Here is a 27,026-nt window from a genome sequence, read left to right as displayed (position 1 = left end):
CTGCTCCAGGATGCCTGCAAAACTGCAACAAAGTAGCAAGAAGACTACCAGCGACATTGTAGCACCTAATACTGCCAGCTTTCTCGACAGCTTCCTGGTGGTGCATGCTCTAAGGGCTGTCTGCCTTCACTCTGCACTGGAAATCCCAAAGAAATCTCCAGTGGGTTGACGGAGTCTTCCCCCTGCTACTGCAGGCACCCAACTTCTGCATTACCGGTCCTCTGGGTCCCCTCTCATCTCGACGAGCGTGGTCCCTGGAACACAGGAGCTGGATCCAAGTGACCCCCACAGTCTAGTGGTCCCTCTGTCCAAGTTTGGTGGAGGTAAGTCCTTGCCTCCCCACGCCAGACAGTAATCCTGTGTACTGCATGAACTGCAACTGCTAGGGCTTCTGTGCACTCTTGCAAGCATTCCTTCATGCACAGCACAGCCCAGGTCCCCAGCACTCTGTCACGCATTGCCCAACTCACTGAGTTGACCTCCGGCTTCGTGGGACCTTCTTTTGTGTTGCTGAGTTGACCATCGTGCTCAGATTTCTTGAACGCCTGTTTAAGTGCTTCTGCAGGTGCTGCCTGCTTCTCTTCTGCTTGGGCTCCCTGTGTTGCTGGGCACCCCCTCTGTCTCCTCTTCCAAGTGACGACCTCCTGGTCCTTCCTAGGCCCGGGCAGTACCCTTTATCCTCAACCGCAACCCTTGCAGCTAGCAAGGCTTGTTTGCGGTCTTTCTGCATGGAAGCAACTCTGCATCCTCCACCACGCCGTGGGACATCTTCTGACCAAAGGAGAAGTTCCTGGCACCTTCCGTTGTTGCAGAATCTTTGGCTTCTTCCACCCAGAGGCAGCCCTTTTGCACCTTCATATGGGGTTTAGTGGGCTCCTGCCCCCCCTGGACACTTGCGTGACTCTTGGACTTGGTCCCCTTCCTTTGCAGGTCCTCAGGTCCAGGAACCCCTCTTCAGTGCTTTGCAGTCAGTTGTTGTCTTTGCAGAATCCCCTATCTCAACTTTACTGTCTTTCTAGGGTAGTAGGGTAACTTTACTCCTACTTTTCAGGGTCTTGGGATGTTTTCTTACACTCCCAGCGACCCTCTACATAATACACTAGGCTTGGGGTCCATTTGTGGTTCACATTCCAATTTTGGAGTATATGGTTTGTGTTGCCCCAGGCCTATTGTCTCCTATTGCATTCTATTGTATTCTACAGTGTTCGCACTACTTTTCTAAGTGTTTTACTTACCTGATTTTGGCCTTTGTATATATTTTGTGTATTTTACTTACCTCCTAATGAAGTATATCCTCTGAGATACTTTTGGCATATTCTCACTAAAATAAAGTAGCTTTATTTTTAGTAACTCTGAGTCTTGTGTTTCTTATGATATAGTGCTAAGTGATATAAGTGCTATAATATGAGCTTTGCATGTCTCCTAGTTCAGCCTAAGCTGCTCTGCTATAGCTACCTCTATCAGCCTAAGCTGCCAGAACACTACTAATCTACTAGTAAGGGATAACTGGACCTGGCACAAGGTGTAAGTACCACAAGGTTCCCACTATAAGCCAGGCCAGCCTCCTACAGGGCCGCAGCCCTGTACCGCTTCCCGTGCCTCCTAAGTCTGCAGCCGCTAGAGGGGGAATGCCAGAGTGCAGTGCCTCCTAATATTTCAGCGGTAATGTTTTGAGCCTTTCCCGTCTCTGGTCGGTATCGTATCCCCATGGGTCAAGGTGTCCGTTCCGGAAATAGGTAGGAAGAAGGGCTTTGATGAAGGCGGATGACGGAGGGGTCCAGAGCACGCTTAGAGTGCAACTGCCATCTAGAGACCTCAGGTCACCCCTCCCACATTTTTTCACTTTTTACTTAAGCACTGCATGAGAGTGCATGTGTTTTCAAGCCCCATCCCCTGTCTCTCCTCGGCCCAACTGCATCATCACCCCCTCACTCCTCTTTCCAAGAATGCAAACAAAAAATACAAAGGTCATTTTATTCCAGAAAAAAAAAACAGGACATATCAAACATGCCATTAAAATAGCTTGGAAGCGCTCATTTTCATAAACTCGTAAAAGGAAACTAAAATAACAAACCAGCACATGCATAAACATTGACTGAAGCTGGAGGGGGGCCACGGTTCAATCGAATCTGGTTACTAGATTTTATAAGCATTCAGCCAAAGCACAGGTAAATCGCTGTTTTCCCCAGAGTTTATCAGAAGCACGCCTTCTAGCCTGCACATCTTTAAACACTTCTTTGCTAAACACGCTGTCCCTGTGCTCCTGCCCTGCCCACTACTTTGGAGGGCCTCGTGGAGAGATGGACACAGTCCTGTCTCTCCACGCAAAGCTTTGGGCTGGAAGAAGACGGCCTGGGGCAGCATAGGCTGGGGGGAGGAAGGGGAGGGAGCTAAGGGAGTTTATAAGGAGGGGCGGGAACAAGGGGGCATTGATTTTATGTAAGGGATGGCCGCCGTGCACAACCCAGCGGCCGTACGAGCCGTGCTTCGTGTGTTAGGCGAAGCCGGCCGTAGCGACCTCCTCAGGCCTGGGGTACTCGACCAGGCCTAGGTAGGGATGCAGCGCGGGACACACACTGCCACACATGGCGTCGTGACATCGGTTCCTGTCTGCAGCTTGCCAGCCGGGGGGAGGGAGAAAGAAATACAGGGGGAGCAGGGACGCTGCAGGTCCACCCCCCCCGGGACCCAAAATAGTGGGGCACTGGGGGAACCTGAAACCGACAACAGCAGGTGGGGGCAGGGCAGCCAGAGGAGGCACCTGGGGATGCACCTGGGCCCAGTGCTCAGGGCCTGCCTCCAGGTCATAACAGTCCTGATGAGGTGCAGAGGCCTAGTGGGCCTGAAGGCATGGAGCAGCCCCTGGACCTTTCAGTGGCCGGCCATCCTAGCAAGGCTGGCAGGAAAAGAATACATGGGGGGCATGTGCGGTGCAAGGGAAAGTCTAGAGCTAAGAAAGCACAAGTGGCAGAGGGGGGCACCAGGTGGGTGAAATTGAGAGCAGGGTGAGAGAGGTGGGACTGGGGCCCAATAGGGAGCAGGGGGAGTCAGGTGTGGTTATCCAAGGGGGGGAGGTTTTTCAGTAGCAGCCCTCCGCTGACTGGTCAGCAGTGGATATTGAGCTCAGGATACAGGAGCCTAGGAAGCTAGTGGCAGAGACTGAGGAGCGGTGGGCGTTGCTATGTAAAGAAAGGGGTGAGGCCGAGGGGCGGGCCAGGCAGGCAAAGAAAAAGTCGGGGGTCAGTAAGGTACCCAGGGGGCATACTTTGGAACGTGGAAATTGGGTATGGGTCCCAGCAGAAGAACAGGGTATGGAGCAGGAGGCTGGTGTGGCCGAAAGTGTAGGCAACGCGACAAGCGCACATGGCGCATATGGCCAGGTGCAGCGTGTGGTGTCAACGCCAGCAGCAGAGTTTGGCAGAAAGGTGGCAAAGCCAGCAGGGCGCATCACGGTCCCTGGACGTTGGCCCGAAGTGATAAAGGGTTCTTCAGCGGCCTTCTCTACACCGCGGGACTGCACGAAGTACACAGATGGCAGACGCCATGGGGGTCACGGGACGGTCTGCGAGCGTGATGCGGTGGATGCTGAGGTTGAGAATGATGAAGGGGGCATGGACAAGGAAGATGTGGTTGGGTTGGACTATGACGAGGAGCTGGAGGAATGGGAAGAAGGGGAGTTATGCAACAAGGAGGTGAGCAGGGACCAGAGGCCGGGAACCGGGCACAGGAGTGGTGCAACCCCCCCCCCTTTTCCTGTTTTGCAGGCATTAAAGACTGGCGCTGGAGAACGGGAGGTGTTGTGCAAAGGAGGTGGCTGGCCCAAGGCCTTGTTGGAGGAGGGTACTCAGGTTCACGGAGTACAAGGTAAGGGAGACTGGTGGTCACTGTGGGGCGAGTGGAGAGGCCAGGCTGGTGCTGCCCAATAGAAGTCTATTGGAGTGGGGGATGATTCAGTACATGGCACAGCTGGTAGCAGTGCGGTATCTGCGAGTGATAAAGAGCGAGAGGCATGGAAGGTTGCGGCACCACAGGGAGTGATTGGGGACACTGTGGCAAGTGGGGACAAAGAAAGTGATGCTAGGGAGGGGGATAGCCATAAGAAGCTGCTCCCCTACATGGGTTTAGCGATGCCACTGCGGTCTCACGTGGAGGAGAAAACAAAGGCTGGGATCTGGAATGAGTATGTTGATGTATTTCGGCTCCTACATAGAGACATTCAGGCTAAAGAAGGCTCTAAGGAGGAAGAGTGGGAACTGGCACGTAGGGCTAGGGTACCTATCATAATGGATAATTGGATCTCGGTATTCCTGATGTATGCTAGTATTTACTGCGAAAAACACGCAGACAGAGCCATTGCCATGTTTAAGTACATGGATATTATTTGCAAGGCACAAATGCATTTTGGAGGTTTTGCATGGTTGAGCTATGTTGAGGAGTTCTGGGCCAGAGTGAGTGTTAATTCTGAAAAACCATGGGGGGATGTGGACCCAGAAGTATGGATGCAGTGGATGGCTTTTTAGCAGTCTGCTGAGTCCACCCATACAGCTAGTGGCCTTCCGGTGGTCTTTAGGCCTTTTCAGCAGCATCCCGCTCCTGCCAGGTACGGGTCAGGTACCAAAAGCACCATTGCCTAACTCAGGAGCACGCTGGCACTTCAACAAGGGGTTTTGCTCTAGGCACCGTTGCAAATTCAAGCATGAATATTCCATATGTGGGGGGAGGCATCCAGTCACACAATGTTTTTCCTTGGCCAGTCTGGCGTAGAAGTGGAGATCTTTCATGGGCAGAGGAGTCCCGCAACATTGCCGCGCAAATTGGAGTGGGGTTTCAGACAGGGTTTTTGAGTAGGGTACCGAAGGCCGCGGGTGAGGAGATGGGAGGAGAACTTTCAGTCGGCATTGGCCATGCCTGACGTGGTAGAGACAAAATTGGCCAAGGAGGTGGCAGAGGGTAAAATTGCAGGCCACTTTTGCGGGTGGCCCATGGATGACCTTATGGTCTCACCTTTGGGTGTGGTCCCCAAGAAGGCTAAGGGGGAGTTTCGTTTGATACACCATTTGTCATGGCCAGAAGGGGCATCAGTCAATGATTTTATTACACCAGAAGATACCAAGGTGGTATATGTCTCCATGGATGACGCTATCTGGCTCATAAGGGGATACGGCAATGGCGTGGAGTTGGCCAAGTGTGACATCAAGGCAGCTCTCCGGCTGCTCCCTATTCACCCTGAGGATTTCTCTTTGCTGGGGATGCAGTTGGGAGGGGCTATTTACGTGGACAGGGAGTGGGCAATTTCTTGTGCATTGTTTGAAACTTTCAGTCCCTTCTTACAGTGAGTTTTTGTGCAGGTGAGTGGGCATCGGACGGTGTCACACTATCTGGATGACTTTCTTTTTGTGGGGGCACCACATTCGGGAGCGTGTGGGAAGGCCTTGCAGTGTCTTGAGAGCTTGGCACAGGAGTTTGGGGTGCCTCTGGCCCCTGAAAAGACAGATGGGCCCTAGTTGCATGTTGTCATTTTTAGGCATTGAGCTGGACACAGTGGAATTCATGGCAAGGTTGCTGAAATCCTGCAATTTTTGCGACAGATCAGGTTGAGATGGAGGATAGAACTGCGTGTGGCATAACAGCTCCTAGGCTTCCTTAACTTAATTTTGCATGCAGGGTGGTTCTGGGAGGTAGGACCATTTGTAGATGCATGGGGCTGGCGATGTCTGGAGCATCTCTTCCTCATCACAGGATTCTGCTGACAGTAGATTTGAGGGAGGACATCAGGGTGTGGGAGCTTTTCCTGACACAGTTTAATGGGCTTTCCATGGCTTTTCGGGAAGAGGACATGGTGTGGCAGGTGCAGATTGTGTCGGACACGGCAGGGGCCTCTGGTTTTGGCCTTTTTGGGGATGCACGGTGGTGTGCAGAACCTTGGCCAGCACACTGGTTAAACCAGGTCAGGAGCATTGCATTTCTGGAATTCTTCCCACTACTGCTGACTTTGGTAGTGTGGGGTGACGAGCTGGCAAACAGGACCATAATGTTTCACGTTGACAACTTGACAGTGGTTGATCTGGTGAATAGACAGAGGTCAAAGGATCTTAGGGTGCTGTGCCTTTTGCGAAGATCCATGCTGCGCTGTTTGACTTTGAACATCATATTTAAGGCTGCACACATTCCTGGGGTCAACAATTCTATTGCAGATTCCCTGTGTCATCCGTAGTGGCAGCATTTCCACGCATTGGCACCGGGCGCAGAAGAGCACAAGACTGCGGTCCCAGCAGACATTTGGGAGTGGGGGCGTGATGGTCATGAAACTGGTGGAGATGTCGCTAGCTGAATCCGCTCTGAAGAATTACCGCCTGGCATGGTTGGAATTTCAGGATTTTGAGGCAGATGTAGAGAATTTCTATTGGCAAAGGATGGGTGTGCTTGAAGCGCGAGTGGTGAGTTTTGTGCTATTCCTGATTCACAAGGGTTTGTCGCCAACCACAATTGGGTGCAAGCTGGCGGGTGTGTCTTTTTATGGGAAGTTGTTTTTGGGCAGGAACCCTGCAAAGGATGACATTTTGGCAAACATATTAAAAGGGTGGGGCAGGGCACGATCAGAGTCAGGTGTGGTGGTGCGTGAGGCTATTACGTTTGACCTACAACTGTTACATGTGTTGCCGGTTTGTTGTGTGGATGCGTATGAAGTAGCACTTTTTTGTTTGTGTACAATATGGATGTTTTTGGGGGCTTTCCGAGTGTCTGAGTTGCTAAGCATGAGTAAAGATTGTGGAATTCGGAAGGAGGATGTGTGGAGGTAGGGTGAGAGTTTGGGCATCTGGTTGAGGTGCTCGAAAACGGACCAGTTGGGGAAAGGGAAGTGGATATTTTAGGATAAAGGTGGGGTGGGGGAAGCATGTCTGCTTCAAGAATGGGACTCTTTCCAGAAGCACGTTTCTGAGAAGGGAGTAGGTGTTTTCTGTCATAGGAAGAAGCTTACAGATTTCCAGTTGTTGGCTGTGATAAGAATGGCTTTGAGGTGTCTCCGAAGGCAGCTGGGTAATTTTGGAACTCATTTGTTCCGGATTGGTGCAGCTACTGAGGCGGCTCATTTAGGTTGGGACTGGGACCGAATCAAGTGCATTGGGAGATGGCGGTCAAAGTGTTGCGGGAGAAATGTCAGGGCTTGAGAGGGAGTATTTTCCAGGAACAGGACATTTTATGCGGTATGGGGGGGGGTTCTGTCGTACACTGACATATGTTTATCCTTCTAGGTTGTGTGTACGGCCCAGAGAGAGCAAAAGCAGTGACATGGCTGGTTGGACATTCGTTTATTCACTAGGCTGCAAAATATGCTGAAAAGCAAGTCTATGGACGATCACTGGGACTTCTGAGTAGCAGATATGAGGTGTTGTGGTGGGGGAAGAGCTGCATGAGGTGTGGCAATTTGCTTCCTTTTATAACTGCATTATTGCCGACATGGGGTTGTCCTTATGTTTTGGTATTGCACCTAGGGGAAAATTATCTGGTTTGATTATCGGGCCCCACCCTACTGCAACACATGCAGAGGGATCTGGCATTACTGAAGCACAATGTGCATGGGACTTGTGTGGTATAGACAGAGTTTGTGCCTAGAAGGAAATGGAGAGGAGCCTTGAAGCAAGGAGGCCATTGAACGGGCCAGGAGAAAGCTCATTCGGGCTATGCGGGTGATCTGTGGGACACAGGACATCAAAGTGTTGATGCACGAAGGGATTAAGGAAAGTGAACAGGGTCTTTTCAGAGATGATGGGGTACATTTGTCAGAAATGGGGAATGTGATTTACATGATGGAATTGCATTTTTTGCTGACTAGTTTGTGGAGAGAGAAGCTGTGGCGCAGTGAGCCTGTTTGATTTTTGAGTTGCAGTCGGTTTGATGGTGGGGCAGCAAAACGCCTAAAGGGTTTATGCTGGGTAGCAGTAGATGGGGAGGGTGGAGGCTCAGATGAGGGCCTGGCCACCCTTCCACCGGGGAAAAAGAAGCAGGTGAAGGATGACAGAGTGGGATGCCTGTTTTCAGGCAGGAGACGAATGCAAAAGGTTGATGCGTGTGAGAATGGAAGAAGATGCTGGGTGAACAGAGAAGTGGGGAAAGAAGTGAGATTGGAAGATAGGGGCGTTCAAAGAGAAAAGAAGAAAGTGCTCAATCAAGTTCCAGTTATGTTAATGTTATGTTATGAAGTTAGCCTGTCCTAATAAATGGTCTTTTACACTATTAAGAAGGGTGTTGAGTGTTTATGTCCCGATGTAGGGCCCGTGGAGAGATGGATGCAGTCCAGTCTCTCCACAGGAAGCTTCGGGGTGGAAGGAGATGGCCTGGGGCAGGATAGGCTGGGGGGAGGAGAGGGAGCTAAGGGAGTTTATAAGGAGGGGCGGGAACATGGATTGGCCTCTTCTGCAGCTTGTGGCGCTGCAGTTAAGGTTGGCTGCCCACCCACCCTACAGGATGACAGCGAGGGTGGTACTTGTTTGAGTGATAAGGAGGAACTGGGGATGGGGGTTGGGAGGATGGGGGAGGGGTGTATACTTTTTGTATGCCAGGGTTAGGGTAGCTTGCTAGTGCAGGCAGTAGATGGGGAGGGTGGAGGGTCAGATGCGGGCCTGGCTACCCTTCCACCGGGGAAAAAGAAGCTGGTGAAGGATGACAGAGTGGGATGCCTGTTTTCAGGCAAGAGACGAATGCAAAAAAGTGATGCATGTGAGAATGGAAGGGGATGCTGGGTGAACAGAGAAGTGGGAAAGGAAGTGAGATTGGAAGACAGGGGAGTTCAAAGAGAAAAAAAGAAAGTGTTCAATCAAGTTCTAGTTATGTTAATGTTATGTTAGAAGCAAGCCTGTCCTAATCAATGGCCTTGTTTATGTCCCGATATTGTTTGCCCACCCTCCCAGTTAAATTTAGGCTGTTTTATCCCCCCCACACCCCAACCCTTTACCTCCTACCCATATGAATGCCTGTGATGTACTGTAAACGATTATTGGTGACTGAGCCTGAAGCTTTTGTGAAGCGGGATGGACACTTTAAAGTGGTTTAGAGAAAGCCCTGTATGGAGACGAATGTTGAAAATGTGCAAAGGGAAACTTCAGAGCACTTTCTAACTGTGGTTAACGGTTTTAATACGATGGCTTTAAGGGGGCACAAATCAGGAGATTTTCTTTGCAGTGATACAGTGCAAACTCCACTCAAGTTACATTACGGGACGGGATTACGTGATTTGCTCATAATCACAGGGATATCGAGACTGGAACCTACTCCCACTGTTCCAAAGACGAGGGCTTTAGCCATTAGCCACATCTTCTCTCAAACGCCAATTTCCTGAAACGTTTGACTTTCAGGACCTGGGATAAAAGATGTATTTTTGTAAAAGGGGCAGCGAGCTGTGGTAACGGAGTCAATTTACTTTTCTCAAATGTTACGCCTCTCAAATGTGATGCCATTTGAAGTTAGAAATGTGAAGGCAGATTACGGTAATTTGAAAGTGGCAATGTGCAATTAAGGGCTGGCATTTGCCATACTTCATCATGTGGTTCACCACGAAGTACTGGCTCCTCAATCTGTGTTTCCCTATGTACTTGAAGAAATGATCCACCAGCAGCTACTAGTCACCAGCGCAAATCCCAGTATAATATCTCAGTATAATAGTTTAACAGATTACCATACATAGCATTTATCCTATGAGCTGTAGTTTTCAATCCCAACAACATAATTCAGTGAATTGGATTAATGCACCTGTTGTGGTTCGACCTAAGGCCCAACTTTCTTGGGGTCAGTTCGGCTAACAGCTTGCTTTTCAGATGGTTATAAGAAGAGAACCAGGGACTTCTAAACCAGTAAGAACTGCTGTTTTCATTGGTAAGAGGCTACTAGGCTAGTAGTGGATGTTGCCACTTTTGGACCCAAAACATTCTTTTAAAATTTTGTGACACAGAATTTGAGTAATCCGCTATAAATCCTGTTTATCTTTTGTGGACATTTGGCGTGTGTTCGTGAAAACACCAACTGGATGTTAAGAATGAGACTACGGCTCGCATGCTATGATGCAAGCAATGTAAAGACACATTTGAACCCCAACCCCTCCCCCCTCCTGCCCCACCACCATCACCCCCGGTTCTTCTTACAAGTGTTCTATATGCTGGATGGTTTTTGGTGTTTAAAGTGAACTCCATGATGCATTAAGCCAGGTGTAGGGCCTGATTTAGAGTTCAGTGTAGTGGCTTTAACATCACAATAAAATATTAATCCCAATATATTCTATGGGATTTAGATTTTGGCAGATGGGATATCCGTCACTGTTGTCACAGAGTAACCCCTCGGCCAAACTCTAAATCAGGCCCTAATTCATTACCTGATGTTAGAGCTCATCTTCCAATCATGATTTCAGGTTTGCTGGGCAAATAGGAATATTGAGATCCACAGGGAGGAAGAATGAGTCATATTTGAAAACATTTTGCCTGTCACTGATACATGTCCTTAGCAGTAACACCTTCAACCATCATATTAGCAAAGGGGATTTGTGAAGGCGTTAAAGAGTCACCATAATGTTTGCACATTCTTGTTATTTTGCAATTGGTTGTGCTGGTTATTTTTTGTGTCATTTTTGGCCTTTGACCTTTTTGTGCTGCATTTTTGCTTTATATTGTTTTGACTGTTTCTCTTATATACATTTTTGTAATTTGACACAAACTAAAAAAAGAAGCACAACGTTAAAACATTATTAGATAACAAAAGATTAATGGTAATGAGCATACAAATGTTACCAAAACACAATTAGAGGCACTCTACAGGACACCAATACAGAACTCTCCCCATTAACAGTCTGCTTGGCGGGACAGCCACGGTCCCGATATTTTCTGATGCTTTTTTCTCAAAGCCTCGCGACTTATAGACCATTTTCACTGTGACTGCACAGTAATTCATGCCTCTGTGCCATTTGCTCCCTGGTGGTGATATCCCTGTGCCAATAGCGAGCAGTGTCCCTTTTGGCTATCACAAATCTGTTCCTAGCTAGGGCTCTATGGGCACGTCCCTCTGTCCATCCCTCCAAGATTCCCAGGAGCACCATCTTAGTATCCGGATGGAGTTGGGTACCTATAATATTCATGAGGGCCTCATGTATTTCCCTCAAATACCTCTGAGTGGGAGCCCATTCACAGATTACATAATAAAAGGTGCATGTTGATTCCCCACTTGTAACACATAGGGAGTTACTCCCCTGACCTATTCTTCATAATCTATCTGGGCTATAGTAGGTTCTATGAAAATGTGTTCTGTTCTGTTGTGCTCTTTGGCGTTTCTGATGTGTTGTTACTTTTCTTTCTGACATATCTTTGTCTTATGTTCTATTGTTTACTTTAGAGATAGCTCAAATGCTGCTACATTTCCAGACAAAAAACACCTTCCAGTATATGTTCCAATGACAAATATTTACCACTGCCTAAGGTTGCCAAATACCACTGTTTGGGCAGTCCATCTACGTAAGACATCAGTCATCCCTTGAATGTGGGAGAGCTCTGTCTTAAGTTCGCCATTTCTGTTCTCATTTTATGTGACAGAACTCCTAGTGAAGGAACAGGGACAGATGAAACTGGGTGGGGGCATTATATATAAGATGTGATAAAAAGAAAATCGGCAAATGGCAGACTCCACAGGGATCTCTGTCATCTTAAGTGTTGCCTTCATGTTTAGGTCTTGCATACAGCCATCTTTTAGCCATCTGTTTTCAAATACCTGTTGTGAACAATACTGATACTTACAATAGTCATTGCATTAGCCTATTACTTAACATTGGTTTGCTTTCTTGTCAACCTCATTCACTTGCCTCTTATTCAAAGTCTTTCCTTCCTCCTCTTGTGTTGGTCCCTTGTATGGACCATAGCTTCTTTACCATCCCTCTATCCTGCATGTTGCTCTTTTTGTTTTTGAGAAGACACAGCAGCTTCAGTTTGCTGCTAGGATGCTTTAGCATGATAGCACTTAAGTGCATGCATACACAATATCACATTTTGTTTTTTCTGATGTTGCTTAGCATGGGCAATACTCAATTATTTTCTTTTCTTGAAGCTAAACAACATCGCAAAAAGCATTTACAAAGCCAAGAGGTCTGCAGTGAGAAAGACAAAGGGCAAGACCGATATGCTTTGCCAATGTTTGTTACATCTTGGCTACATACAACTTCAGCGGTCTGTAGGCAGACCTATGAATTCCAATGCATTACATATACTTAGAATGCATTACATATACATAGAATAGGCTTTGGGCTAGACCTTTCACATGAATGAATGGCTTTGTGGTCTATCTCGGTTGTGTGTTCTTGATTCACGTCTTTTCTGCGTATTCTTTAGTTAGTCCTGTGAAGGAGCATTTCAGTCTCAAGGCGTTCTGATTGGATGAGTCCTATCTTTCCATTGCTCACGTGCCTGCACTCTTTTAGGTGTGCATTAGAAGCATCTTTACGTGTCTCTCTAGACTTGCTGCAATGAATAAACATTCTATACAATATTAGGTATGAATCCAAAGAAGCTGTAATTTGTTATTCCCCATCTCATATTGTAAGGAGGAGTGACTGGAGAAGTGTGTCTCAGAGTGACCGATGCACATTTTTACCTTCTGGATAGTCGCTATTGGGAAATGCTGCATACTAAGACCCTAGTTACTATTGTTGGAGTGTAGTTTTTATAATCAAAATGAACATGAAATGGTTGCGAATTAATGTATAATGATGCTGCATAGCAAAATGTATTAATATGCTTTACTAAACGTGTGTGAAATGTGTCCACGGGGAGTGGCCATCAATGTATACGATGATAAATGAAATTGACTAATAATGAAATAATAATGTACTAATGTATGATTTTGTATTAGTATTAAGAGTTATATGTTAAGGTTTTGCAAATTAATCATCAGGCCTTAGTTAGCATGAGTCGGAGCCTAGCTGCCCATGTTTCATATTAAGTGTGTTTTTTATATGGTGCAATGTGCTGACTTGCTGAAGGACATGTAGCCGTACTTTTCCAGAAGCTAGAAGATGTGTGTAACCGTAGTAAATTCTTTCTCATGAGACTCGACTTGCTCAAGGAGACATTCTTGCCGAATGCAACAGTGTAAACTTGCAACAGGTACAAGGTCACCTGAACTGGTATAGACAATGGAACTACTGACTGGGACTGTGAGAGGACAGCGAGAACAAGAAATTGTACCTGCCATTATACCCATTGGAGACGTCAATTATAGGAGCCAATAAACTACTTGAGAACTGTTCTAAGGTGACAATCTTAATGAGGCGACAAGTAATTCATTGGATGAGATAATGATGCACCAAAACGTACCCAATTGAAAATTAGGGGACTGTACAACGGGATCGATATAACCCTTTGCCACAAGGAGTACTTAGCCATTATCCTAGCCATTCCATGCTGCCTTTTGACATAGCCGTTACGTGCTTTTTTGCTATCACCTAGCCACTTTGTCACTCTGACTTTGCTTGTTGATTCTTCGAACCATCCATACCTTTGTCCTGCCTGATTCATACTTTTCCTCCTTATGAGGGAAGTGTTCCCTATTACCTACTTTGCTGAACTTTGCTGCGTTTCCTGGCTGATGGCGAACCAACTGATGTCCTGAGGACAAAGACTGACTCTGTATGCTGACTCATTACGGAGGGTATTTATATGATGATGAAATTGTAATTGTCTGTTTGCCTTTTCTATCTAGGTACCAACTGCTCTTTTGGTAGTGCCCATAATTAGATGTTTTCTAAATGTATGTGCTAAAATTGTTTGCTAATGCTAATTCGAGGTTAGTTAAGGGGATCACTGAACGGACACAAATAGACACATGACTGAACCTATGCTTTGTTGAATAATGTACTAATGATACTTTGCTAAGATTAACTCATGTTGTTGTTCTAATGTTTATGATCTTTGCTTTGATGAAATCTTATTCAAGTTGCCATATTATTACCGTGTTGATGTGTTTTCTGGTATCGAGACTAATAAACGTACTCGTAGAAGTGTAATCAATAGGGAATAAATATCATAAATCTTACTAAATTCTGTGTGGTTATTCATGACTTTAGGGTCATGGTGTGTTTTAATTCTTCTTAAGGTCACTGATTAATTTGATTGACTTGCTATTGTGATCATTGATGAGGTTATTGATCTATTGATTGACCTGTTGATTAGTTATCTCATCTTAAGGAGACTTCAATCAGGGGTAAAAGATTCATCGGCCTAAAACGAGTCCCAGAGTGAGTGAATTATCTAGATTGGGACGCGTTATCACTATTTAATGAGTAATTGATATCTAGCCATACGAGATGTGCGCTGTTCTGTTTCTACAAACAAGTATTGGCAAAGCAAATAACAACAATTTCAAGCTGTGATCTACTGCCTTTGCCTATGCGTGGTATACTAGCCCTTAATGTACATAGTCTAGAAAGCAGACTCCCATATGTTAATTGGCATGCTGCTTATGCCGGGGTGGAGGGATTACAAAGAGGTTATAATTTCTTCCTTTTAATTGTCATATATGCTTTGAAAAACATTATTTTAAAGATATGGTCATTTTGGTTTCTATTTTCGATGCCACCCTTTGAAATATTTTGAGAATACAGCTTTAAATACCACTCTTTCAATCACTACTACTTTTACCTTTGTAAGTGTGACACTGAAATTGACTTGCTTTACAGTTACCACTGTTAAATGGATAATTATGATGAATTCCTATTTACCATAAAACACCAGCCTTCAGTGACTCTTCACTTGTCAGCTGCATGTTCCGATGATAATGCTCTGAGGTAACAAGGCAATGTTCTCCCCTCCCACTTACCTTTAGTATGTTTACCTTCAATAAAACTGATAAGCAGCAAGTGCAGTGTGATTAATACCAGTTGCTTCAGTGAAGAATTCCATTTGTCCTCAGTCCAAACAGTGATGGGCAACTTGTCCACATGAGTTTACAAGATGGAGACTACAAGAACTTTCCTTGATTTCATAGATTATAGGCCTCCAGAATGCCTGAAGTTACTAAGCTTATGAGTATGACTAAGCTTGTCTGTACGTCACCAATTCCAGTATATAAAATTGTAGCATAGGCTTCGTTATACTGCTTTTATCCCCAGGCCTATCAAGGTGACCTACTAAATAGGAGGACTTTATTATGGACAGATTGCACAGCCTGGGCATTAGTTACTGAAGTTGTGAACCTCTATTGTTCCAGAGGTGCATTGGTGTATGCCCATTGCTCATCTGCACCATAGTAACAATTCTAGTATTTAAAGAAGAATTCTGCACACAAATCAAGGCAAAGGTACTCGAGTTACACTGTTTATTGAAGCAGGCCATAACCCCTTGGCATAAAAGGCTAGGTTCAGATAGCATGTAATATTTTCAGCAAAGGCTACATGCAGTGGGCGACCAATGGGTACATGCTCACCCATATAAGCATGAACATTCACAAAATGACAAAGTTAAGTCAACAGCTATAAAAGTACAGGATCACAATCACAATCCAAAATAGCAAAAAGGAGACTGTGTTCCATCAATAAATAGGTGGCACTCCCACGTAGGCAACAAGATGCAGCTATTTGCAAGGGCAACATGGCCCTCTACATATTGGGCACTATACTATCTCCTCCTGGTGTGTGCCATGCACCCCACACGCCAGTGGGGATTCTGAGTTCAATCAGCCTGCCACTGGTCGCAAATAAGCAAAATGAATTATGGTGAATCTAGCTTAAGGTTGCTTTTTTGATGGAAAAACCAATGAACACATGCTTAAGCTTCTTCCTGTTGTTTGTTGGCATCCCTGCTGCAAATGTGATAAAAGACAATTGGAATAGGAGGACCCAGAGCGTGCTGCTGAACTGTCATCGACTGATCTCTTTAAGGTTAAACGCAACTCAGGCATGGCACTGGCATGGCACTTATTGTAAAATAGACAAATTGTCTATTGAAAAAACATTCATCATAGTTGACCTCAGGAAAAGAATAGCGCAAAGATGACAGAAGGCACAGTAGAGTAAAAAATGAACAACATGACAGATGTTCCCATCTAATATTAAATTGCAGGAAACTGCACATGTGCTGGAAACAAGATTTGAGGATAAATAAGGTAGATAATGCTGAAATAATTAGCGTTTTATGGGATTCCATGAGCAAGCAAAACGGTTTTTGGTTGATCTCTTCTTAGAACAATGGATCATAAAGACTTTAAATCCTAAACGCCTCTTGAAATATTTTCAATAGAAAGAGCACACAGGTGGCTTGCACCATTACCCAAACCTGGAGCACTGCCGCACACCATTAAAGGCAGATTTCTGAATTATTGAGATAGCTATGCAGGGAGTAACACAACATCAGAGTTTAATGGATTATTGATGTAATTGATGTAGGCCTTTCCTAATTACACACAATTGCAGTACCAGACCAAGTTATTCAAGGTAGTGAAACACAGGTTGGGCAAAAGCAAGTTAAACTGTATTGCTTATCCCAGCAAAGCCAAAAGTGATTTAAGGTGGTAAACCACATTTATTTATCCATCAGATTTGGCCTAGAAGGATGGGAAAAGCATGATAGATTCTGCAGACAAAAAAACACCATCACTAGGAAATCAAGATCAACCAGAGCGCCTGAAGCATGTGAGCACAAGGCATGATGGACCCTGACAATGCTCTATTTCCCCAAGGCGGCGACTGGTTAATGAAAATGGAGCCTTGAGAGTTGAACATTAAATGGAGTGTTATATAGGACTTTTGGTGCTGTCATCACCCTTTGCGATAAGAAGATAAAATTGCAGGCACTACTAGTATAATAATGTAGGGAGGTGGGTGAAATCTATAATACCCACAACCACCGCGTCCCTCCACTTGTTCTTTCTGTTAGACCTGGAATCAGTGTCCTTGGAGTCCTGCTTTGGAATGATGTGATGTGCTGTAGGTGTGGTTTATTAGCTCCTGCTTCTGTTATGTGTTTTGTTTTTGGTTGGTTACGTTTTTGTTTTTTGACATCACATGGTGGGTGGGTGAGGTGATACATGTATCTTTCTCTGGCCTTCCTCCAGCTGAACCTTATAAATGTGGATGTATTTTTATTTTTGGGCATTTTTCTTCGCCATTAACCTCAGGCCTTAGGAGGGAAGATATCTCAGATTGAAAGCTGATTATGCTTGTGAAATTGATCAATGTGCAGAGTGGATGCAGTGTCATAGATATATTTAATTTCAATATGAATATATTTCATTGAGATATAAAAATAATTACATTGCATATGCAAGGCCTTAATAATTATACTAAAAGTGACAAAGGTTTACTACCTCAATTGGGTCACAAAGTATGAATCACATTTCTACAAAAGACAAATCATAACACCAGAGAATATGGATATCTGTCTTGAAATGGAATAGGTGACTATGCTCTTTATCTTATTATTCTTGATAGGAAGGTGCAATTTGGTTTGACATCACAGTTCTGTTTGAGTCCACATTGGTGCAGCAAAACCTGAAGGGAACGTATCTATTGGTTTGCAGTATATTAGAAAGACAGGAATTGTGCCACCTAATCGTCTATCCACAGAACATAGTGGCTATGACATTATGGCCCTGATTATACCGCCGCCAAATGACCGCACCGCGGTCAGAAGACCGCGGCGGCCATTCAGACATTTCCTCTGGCCCGGCGGGCGCTCTCCAAAAGAGCGCCCGCCGGCCCAGAGGAAATGCCCCTGCAACGAGGACGCCGGCTCAGAATTGAGCCGGCGTAGTTGCAGGGGTGCGACGGGTGCAGTTGCACCCGTCGCGTATTTCAGTGTCTGCTTTGCAGACACTGAAATACTTTGCGGGGCCCTCTTACGGGGGCCCCTGCAGTGCCCATGCCATGGGCCATGGGCATGGGCACTGCAGGGGCCCCCAGGGGCCCCGCGGCACCCCCTACCGCCATCCTGTTCCTGGCGGGAGACCCGCCAGGAACAGGATGGCGGTAGGGGGTGTCAGAATCCCCATGCTGCGGAGCGCGCTCCGCAGCCATGGAGGATTCTATAGGGCAGTGGTAAACCGGCGGGAGACCGCCGGTTTACCCTTTCTGACCGCGGCTGAACCGCCGCGGTCAGAATGCCCTCGGGAGCACCGCCAGCCTGTTGGCGGTGCTCCCGTGGTCGGTGACCCTGGCGGTCACCGGCCGCCAGGGTCAGAATGACCCCCTATATATAAGATTTGTACACTTAATACTTTCTTGGTTGGGTGCTCTAATGATATGAGTGATTTTATTTGATGCCGTTCAAGTGCAAATGATACAGTTCACTTGACAAGAGGCCCTGATCGTATACTTGCTGTGCAGATGCTGGATATTAGGTCTCACATCTCTGTTATGAAGACCTCACATCTCAACTTAAAAAATGACGCAGCACTTTGAAAAAGGTGTTCAAAATAATAATTAAACACACCATAGTTCATTATTTTGATAACAAATTGGGACTCTGCTTCATTGAGAGCTAGGGAATGGGAAGCAAAAAGGATGGTGTTGAGGAGAAATTGCATCAATATGTTGTTTGGAGTAAGTAACCATTTGAGAGAAAAGATTACTGAGCTAGAGGCAATGACGGCTGACTTGAAGGATGTTGTAAAGCAGGAGTCGACTCATTCCACTGAGATTGTAGAACAAAAGTGCACATTGGGACACCTTTACACAAGGCTAGATAGGTATTTGCATTCCTCTTATCAACAAAAGGTTCCACAACTCGGGAACAATGCTATCATAGCTACTAAAAAACGAGAGAAATACTCAGGATAGTCTACAAACAAGGCTAATCACAAAAAATACATGAAACCTTTAATAAGTTATACCATACTGATTTAGAGTTGCTATATACAAAAACCGAGCACTCAAATGAGATTCTACTCTGAGAGTGTACTGGGTTGTCATGATTACCCCTGAATCTTAGGGAGACATTGGAATACCCTTCCCTTAGCAAAACGTGAGGGTTAGATCTGGTTAGAAGATTTCAGAGTAGCTGAATCAATGTGTGAGACAGATCTAGCCACTTTCAGCACTTCTTTTAGCTCTGGCCATGAGGCACTAGTGAAGGTGATGAGAAAGAAACTAGTTGGTTGACAAAGGGATCCACATAGGGGATATGGTACATATGATGTTGATATATGCAAATATCGGTCTATGTGAAAGGGCTCTCCCATTGGTGCTGCATTTGCTTGATGAGTTTTGCAATGTGGCTTGCCTCATGGACCAGTTTATCTAAATTATTATTATTACCCCTGGGGCATTAACTAGACATAGAAAAATGCATTGTGGGAGCTAGGGGTGATAGGGCAACATAGGATCCACAAATATCTGAGAAGAAAAAGGCACCAATAATAAAAAAGATGGTAAGACACATACAATTTGAAGAGTACTCGAAATTGTACATCATTCATTCATTTTTTTAAAATCTGCTCCGAAGATCATTTATGTGACAGGTTCCATTGATCAAAATGTTGGTACTCTGCAGATTTCATTACGCCTTTTAGGTTACGACATGTCTATTGCTCAGGTTGACTTTTTGTGATATAGACTGAATGTAAGATAAGGACTTGCCTTCACATGCTTTGAGTGCTGCAATTTAGCATCCCTGCCTAAATAATTGAACGAACATTGAATAAATGGTACTAACTAAATGCTACTAGGACTCTCCTTTAGGGACCTTGTCTATTGTACCAAGAAATCAGTTGAGGAGTTAAATTTCTTGTTTCCTTTATGTCACTGATCTGGGACTCAAAGTTGGCAGAATTCAAGAGTCATGCTTAGCTAGATTGGTTGAGGGAGGATGTCATAGGATGATAAACTTGGAATGCATAACAGACTTTTTTTTGTAACTCAGGCTTCTTAAATTACTTTGGATGGGTTCTTGGAAAGACCTGCTACAACTCCATGTAAGGGAGAAGATTATTTAATCTCTGAAATTTACTGGACTATTTGTGATAACCACCTGGTGACTCATCTGCATGTATAGAAGAAGTAAGAAGGGGATTTGGACACATCATTAATCAATTTTGATTGCAATGGTATAGTAGCTCATAATAAAACTGTGAGTAATATGCTAGATTTACTCTATCACTATTTAATATTTTGCACTCAACCTACGTTACCCCTTTGTTGGTAATAAAAATGTACTGTTCCAAGTCAGGAAATTGCCTTATCTGTGAGAAAGAGAAGGCTGACTTAATGTATATGGAATGGGCATGCCAGTTACGGAGGATTCCTGGTGCCAAGTGATTGTGCCATGGTTGCTCTTGTGAATGTTTCTGTAACACATTGCAGGCCATAATGTGAGCACTTATTTCATTTTCCTTGTCTGGAGCCTGAAGTTACATTTAATCCAACGTACCTTAGTAATCAAAAAATCAACTGCTTCAATAAAACAAGCATCTCATTATGTAACTATTTAACCAAGAAAACTGGTGCAATTGATATATTTTTGGTGGCAGTGTTCAGTACAGTGCTGGAATTGCCTGATGGAACACATGCTTCTCCGTAGTGCAGATTCCTTTTATTTGTAATAATCATGTGTCATGCAAAGGCACTCTTATATGATTTTTGAGGCATAATCACCAGGTCAGACAGACACCTTCAAAAGTTTCAGCGGTGCAGAATATCCTCCCTAATTAAAAGTGAACTCTTTGGGGCAGTACTCTGAAGCAATCACTCAATCGGCACAGTCACCACAAGATCAGACCATTTTTGCCCCTGTGTTTCATTCTTTTGTTACCAGTACTCATTTCTTAAACACTGCAGCATCATTCATCTCTTCGATATTAGCCTCTCATCTCATACCACTCCTCAAGCACCATTAATTTACTCCCTAGGATTATAATCGCATCCCCAGAACCATCCTCCCACCTGCTACAATAATTTACTCATGAATTTCGTGTTACCTTTTCCTGCCTTCTTCCTTCATTCTCAGAGCCACCCTCTCAACGCCCAGATTGGTCCTTCCAACACTGAAACAGTTCTCATGTTCCTCTAGTTCAACTATTCACCAGCTCAGTGCCTATCTTTTATCCCTATTCTACCCACACCAATCAGAACCATCCGGTAGTGCCTTCGCAGCACAATCTTGTCGACCAGTAGCAGCTTAATGTTTGTCATTTCCATCCTCTTGAAATATGAGCACCATGTTTTAGATCCCTTTCATGCACTTCCTAATGGACTATGGGGGTCATTCTGACCCTGGCGGTCATCGACCGCCAGGGCCAACGACCACGGAAGCACCGCCAACAGGCTGGCGGTGCTTCCTGGGCTATTCTTACCGCGGTGGTAAAGCCGCGGTCAGAAAAGGGGAACCGGCGGTTTCCCGCCGGATTACCCCTGGCCCAGGGAATCCTCCATGGGGATTCCGACCCCCTTCCGGCTAGCCTGTTTCTGGCGGTTTTCACCACCAGAACCAGGCTGGCGGGAATGGGTGTCGTGGGGCCCCTGGGGGCCCCTGCACTGCTCATGCCACTGACATGGGCAGTGCAGGGGCCCCCTAACAGGGCCCCACAAAGATTTTCAGTGTCTGCTGTGCAGACACTGAAAATCGCGACGGGTGCCACTGCACCCGTCGCACCCCTGTAAATCCGCCGGCTCCATTCGGAGCCGGCTTCCTCTTTGCAGGGGCTTTCCCGCTGGGCCGGCGGGCGATCTTTTGGAGTTCGCCCGCCGGCCCAGCGAGAAAGTTAGAATGACCCCTGCGGTCATTTGACCGCGGTGCGGTCTTTTGGCGGCTTCCGCCCAGCGGGCAGCGCCCGCCGCACGCCGGGGTCGGAATGACCCCCTATGTGTTTTAACACTGGGATATTTCCCTTATCAGGATTCAGGGTAGGCCATCAAGGCTAAATTGTTCTGTGCAATTTGGAGATTGTAATTTTTTTTTCTAGAGGGCCAATGTATGTCATGTTCCAGTAAATCAATCTTAAATAAGCAACTATGAAGGCCGCTCAACTATTTTACAGTGCAGTGAAAAAGTGGCATAGTGAATCAAAAGTGCGCTGTGACTATACACACTAATATATACATGTGGCTGATGGGGATAGAGCGATTGTCACAAAGACACACATGTTATGGATGTCAATATCCACAATCAAATTAAAAAGCAGTCCACAGTTATACTTTGTTGACGTTTCGAACCATATAGCCAAATGAATTAGAAAGGGTCATCATCATCCAAAAACCACTACTCACCCATCAACATGTCAACATAACCAATGACTCAGGCTCAGGCCTGTACATCCTGTACTGCTTGATTACTGGCCGACACGTGTGCGGACTTGACTTGTGAGGTTTGTGCCACCTGAAAGGTAGGTCTGTATGGGAGCTGCCATGTGCGAGATTTGCGTAACATAAAGATTGCTCTGCCATGTAATAACAGATGCAATAATCAAGTTAGATTAACCCATGATAGATAGCTCTGCTGTCTTAGTCCAGTGCATGTTGGTACACGTGTCTTGAGAAGGATCGTAAGTCTATGATCTCATGGTGCCAGATCTGATTCCCTTCTTTACCAGGATCCGACAGTGTCTGTGTGCCTTCTTTGTGCATCCACACATGTCACATAATGTATGGCCATTACAAATGAAAATATATACCTAAAATAGTCAAACTTTTGGCTTTGTAAGTGCTGTTTATGGATGTGGACGATGTTTTTAAATTCAGTGTTTAGGAACAAATCCAGTAAAACAAGTTTTAATAGCCTTAAGTAAGAAGGGAAAGTGCAAAAGGGTGCCTTTGTGTTGAAACACAGATGTCAGACACATCCTCTCCTCCCTTTATCTGAATAGTTGTATTGGCAGTCCAGAAAAAAACATTATTTTCATAGGATTCATCTTCCACCCTTACAAAAATGATCCTACTAACTGTCGAAATGAACGTTTATCATAGATACATGAGGTAGCAACATATTAAATTGTGCTGCACTAATTTTAAAACCTAGAAATCCTCTTTATTAGCATACAACTCGTTTTTTTAAAACATTTTACGCTATAATAAAGAAACAACTTCCTCATACCAAAAGACCTCAGATTAGTTATTACAAATGAAATACTCAGAGTATGGTTGCTTATGTTGCTTAGATGAAATCCCTAATGGCCTGTTTAATGGACTATTGGAACATGGCAGATGGCTATTTTAGAACAGTAAACTGAAGCAAGTGTGCGTCAGTGTAAAACAAAAAAGCAAGCAGCTAGGTAGCACTTTGCAGCTGCCGTCCCCTAAAAAAAAGAATTATACAATAAAAAAGAATTGACATTGGTAGCTGTAATGGGAGCATTTGGGATCTCAAGGAGGAGTAAATAAAGAGTGTGAGAGGTGTTGGAGTGTAGTTTTTATAATCAAAAATTTAACATGAAATGTTTGCAAATTAATGTATAATGATATCGCATAGAAAATGTATTAATGAGCTTTTAACCTACACGTGTGAAATGTGCCTACGGGGAGTAGCCACCAATGTATACGATGATTAACGAAATTGACTAATAATAAATTATTGATGTACTAATGTGTGGTTTTATGTTAGCGTTAAGAGTTATATGTTAAGATTTTGCTAAAATTAATTACTAGGCCTTAGTTAGCATGAGTCGGGGCGTAGCTGGCGGTCTCATATTAAATGTGTTTTTCTAACATGCAATGTGCTGACTTACTGAAGGACATGTAGCTGTACTTTTCCAGCAGCTAGAAGATGTGTGTAACCGTAGTAAATTCGTTCTCATGAGACTTGACTTACTTAAGGAGACATTCTTGCTGAATGCAACAGTGTAAACTTGCAACAGGTACAAGGTCGTCTGAAATGGTAAAGACAATGGGACTACTGACTGAGCCTGCGAGAATAAAAGTTTGTACCTGACATTCTACCAGTTGGAGAAGTCAATTACAGGAGCCAATGAACTACGTGAGAACTGTACTAAAGTGAAAATCCTAGTGAGGTGACAAACCAATTATTGGTTGGAGATAATGATGCACCAACATTTGCCCAATTGGAAATTAGGAGACTGTACAACAAGATTAATATAACACCGTGTCTCAAGGAGAAATCAGCCATTACTGGACTTCTGCCCTGCCCTCACCCGTTGTTCGAGAGACGTTTGTCTTTTACTATTCAAACCATCCTTACCCTTGTCTTGCCTGATTCATACTTTTCCTCCTTATGAGGGAAGTGTTCTTTATTACTGGTCTTGCTGAACTTTGTTGCATTTCCTGGCTGATGGTAAATCAACTGATGTCCTGAGGACGAAGACTAACTCTGTATGCTGACCCATTATGCAGGGTAACTATATGATGATGAAATTGTAATTGTCTGTTTGCCTTTTCTTTCTAGGTACCAACTGCTTCTTTTGATAGAGACCATAGATAGATGTATTCTAAATATGTGTTGATAAATTGTTTTGCATGAAGCCCAACATGCTAATTCTAATTCGAGGATAGTTACGGGGTTCACTAAGACAGAAGCAAATAGACAAAGGACTGAATCGATGCTTTGTTGAATAATACGCTAATGATACTCTGCTAAAGTTAATCCATATTGACATCGTGCTTTGTTCTAATGTTTATGATCTTTGCTTTGATGAAATCTTATTCGAGTTGCCATATTGTGACAGTGCTAATGTGTTTTTTGGTATTGAGACTAATAAACTTGCTAGTAGAGAGTAATCAATAGGGAATAAATATCATAAATCTCACTACATTTTGCGTGGTTATTCATGACTGAAAGGTCAGGGGGTGTCTTGTTTTTCTTAAATGTCATTAACTAATTTGATTGATTTGCTGTTGTGAATATTGATGAGGTTATCGATCTATTGATTGATATGCTGATTAGTTATCTCATCTTAAGGTGTCTCCAATCAGGGTCAAAAGATTTATTGGCTTAAAACGAGTCCCAGACTAAGTAAATTATCTAGGGCAGGACGCGTTATCAGAGGTACTAGGATGATAGGGGGAAAAGCGAAGGAGAGTGAAGACATACCTCCTATCGTGGTGCTAAAGAGTACAAAAAAATAAAAGCCCACCCAGGTCAGCAGTGGAAGGATACAGCTCATCCACTGAAAACAACTGTAAGACTGTGTTGCTTCTAGTGGCAGAAACACAAGAAAAGGGAGGAAATGTACCTGAGATAGACAAAAAGCATCCATCATGAGCAAGAATTGACCCAAACCCCACTCCAAGTATACAGGGTGTTTTGGAAACAACAGGTCTGAAGCTACAGTAATCTTAGAATTCCTTGAATAAGGTTTTGGAGAGCCGGAGTGCTCCCTCTATCTTGGTTCTAAAGATGGAATCAGGTAGTCAAAAAGACAGAAAATCCCACTAAACTTCCCTAAGGCTCCAGAGAATTTACATCATCTTTGGGCTAAATAATGAAACCTTCACAAACAACATTGCCCAACCTTCTTTAAAGTTTGTTAGTCTCAGACATAAGTGAAGCTGAATAAGTTAGCCAATGCCTAAATGCAGGGTCCCACCAACAGTTCCATCAGTTAACAGACCACAGAGTAATATGATGCGAAAATTGTCTTCTTACCTTAAAGCATGAATTAGAATATTTCTTCTCATGCCAATCATTTGGGCACTTAGGGGGGGTTGTTGTTGTTGGTATTGGAGGTGGAGTTATACCAGCAGCCAACTGTTTGCAGATGGACTTAGTTTTCTCTGCACAACTGATCACATCCCATAAACCACCTGCAGCTCCAGTTCTCATTGCAACACAGCCTGGTTTTCTACCTTCATGTCATGTAAAAAATAAAATTAAGAAACATGAAACCCTTTCTTTAGAACAAAAATCATAAACAGAATAATGTACCCATTAAAGAAGCGGCAATGTTTCACTTTTGAAAAGATAGCATTTTGACAAATAAAACAAATATAACGTAACAAGGAGGACTTCATGAAAATGAACTATTTTCGTTTGTCACATAAGTTGTATCAACCAAAGAGGTGGGGGTGGATTTCTGATAGTTTCATTTAAATTAGGAAACAGTTTATAACTGCATGAGCAACACACACTTGTGATTTGTTAGTCTAACCACAGACATATTTGAGGCTTTTACATTAGCTTTCAGTGTTCACTGGTATAGATTTAAACCAGTTTGTGTCCCACCAACAGTCAAGAGCCATTTATTTTCAGTGAAATGTACAAGAATCTTACATTGTTTACTAAAGTAACAGGTACTGGCAAAGTCAATAGGTTTGATGATTCCAGTGACTCGCAGATCTGACATGTCCATGGTGGACAAACAACAAAAGTATTAGGTTTGTCAGTGCTTGTTGGTATGTCTGGTGTCCTCTGTCTCAGCACTACACATTTTTTAAAATATTTTTATTTATTTATTAACATTTAAAAGAGGACATTTCATCATTGTAGTATTTGCAGGTTTTGTTACAAAGTTCTGTATCAATACAGTACAGTTATAAAAGTCTACTGATCATTTACTTTGCATCCTGTTCCGGTATGCATTATATTCACCTAACATACAATAACTATAACTTTTTGTCCATAATGAACAAATTGTTAGTTGGAGAATTTAATTTTGTTTTTACTTCTTTATTTTAATTTACTTCTAGAGTGTTGCCTTCGATATAAGGATAGAGGGAGCTTTCCTTTGTTTGCATATATCTTGCCCATATTAAATTGGGTCACTGTAAATAATGCAAATTCGAGCTATACAAATGCAGGCCGTCCTTCTATACCATTTGCTCACTTTTAAAATATGATGCATTTAACAAACTGTGTGTCTATGGTGAAATATTGTAGTACCACCAGGCTACCATATTTCAGTTGTCTCAATTGAGTTCTAGAACTCATCTTAGTATAGAACAATATAGTATGCACGTATATTTGCACATATATTGTACGTTGCAAACCTAGCCAAAAGGCAGCACAGCACGTTACAGGGTCAAAGACAAGCAAACATCAATGAGTGACAGTGGATGTAGCTGGGGCGTGGACGATTAGTGCATTAGTGGACCCTCTCTAAAATCCAGGTCATGTAGTTATCCA

At 44.1% G+C, this 27,026-nt stretch overlaps 1 protein-coding gene across 1 annotated transcript in view; it reads right to left on the bottom strand.

Moving 5' to 3' along the window:
- MRC1 (mannose receptor C-type 1) overlaps positions 1 to 27,026 on the bottom strand; it is a 705,818-nt gene that overhangs the window by 390,615 nt on the left and 288,177 nt on the right. Inside the window, exon 12 of the mRNA XM_069211541.1 lies at positions 25,551 to 25,750. Coding sequence (XP_069067642.1) covers positions 25,551 to 25,750 — 200 coding nt within the window. The remainder of the gene's footprint in view (positions 1 to 25,550; positions 25,751 to 27,026) is intronic.

This window comes from Pleurodeles waltl, chromosome 10 (assembly GCF_031143425.1).
Source record: "Pleurodeles waltl isolate 20211129_DDA chromosome 10, aPleWal1.hap1.20221129, whole genome shotgun sequence".
Lineage (NCBI taxonomy): Eukaryota > Metazoa > Chordata > Amphibia > Caudata > Salamandridae > Pleurodeles > Pleurodeles waltl.
This window is presented reverse-complemented; position numbering and strand designations above follow the sequence as displayed.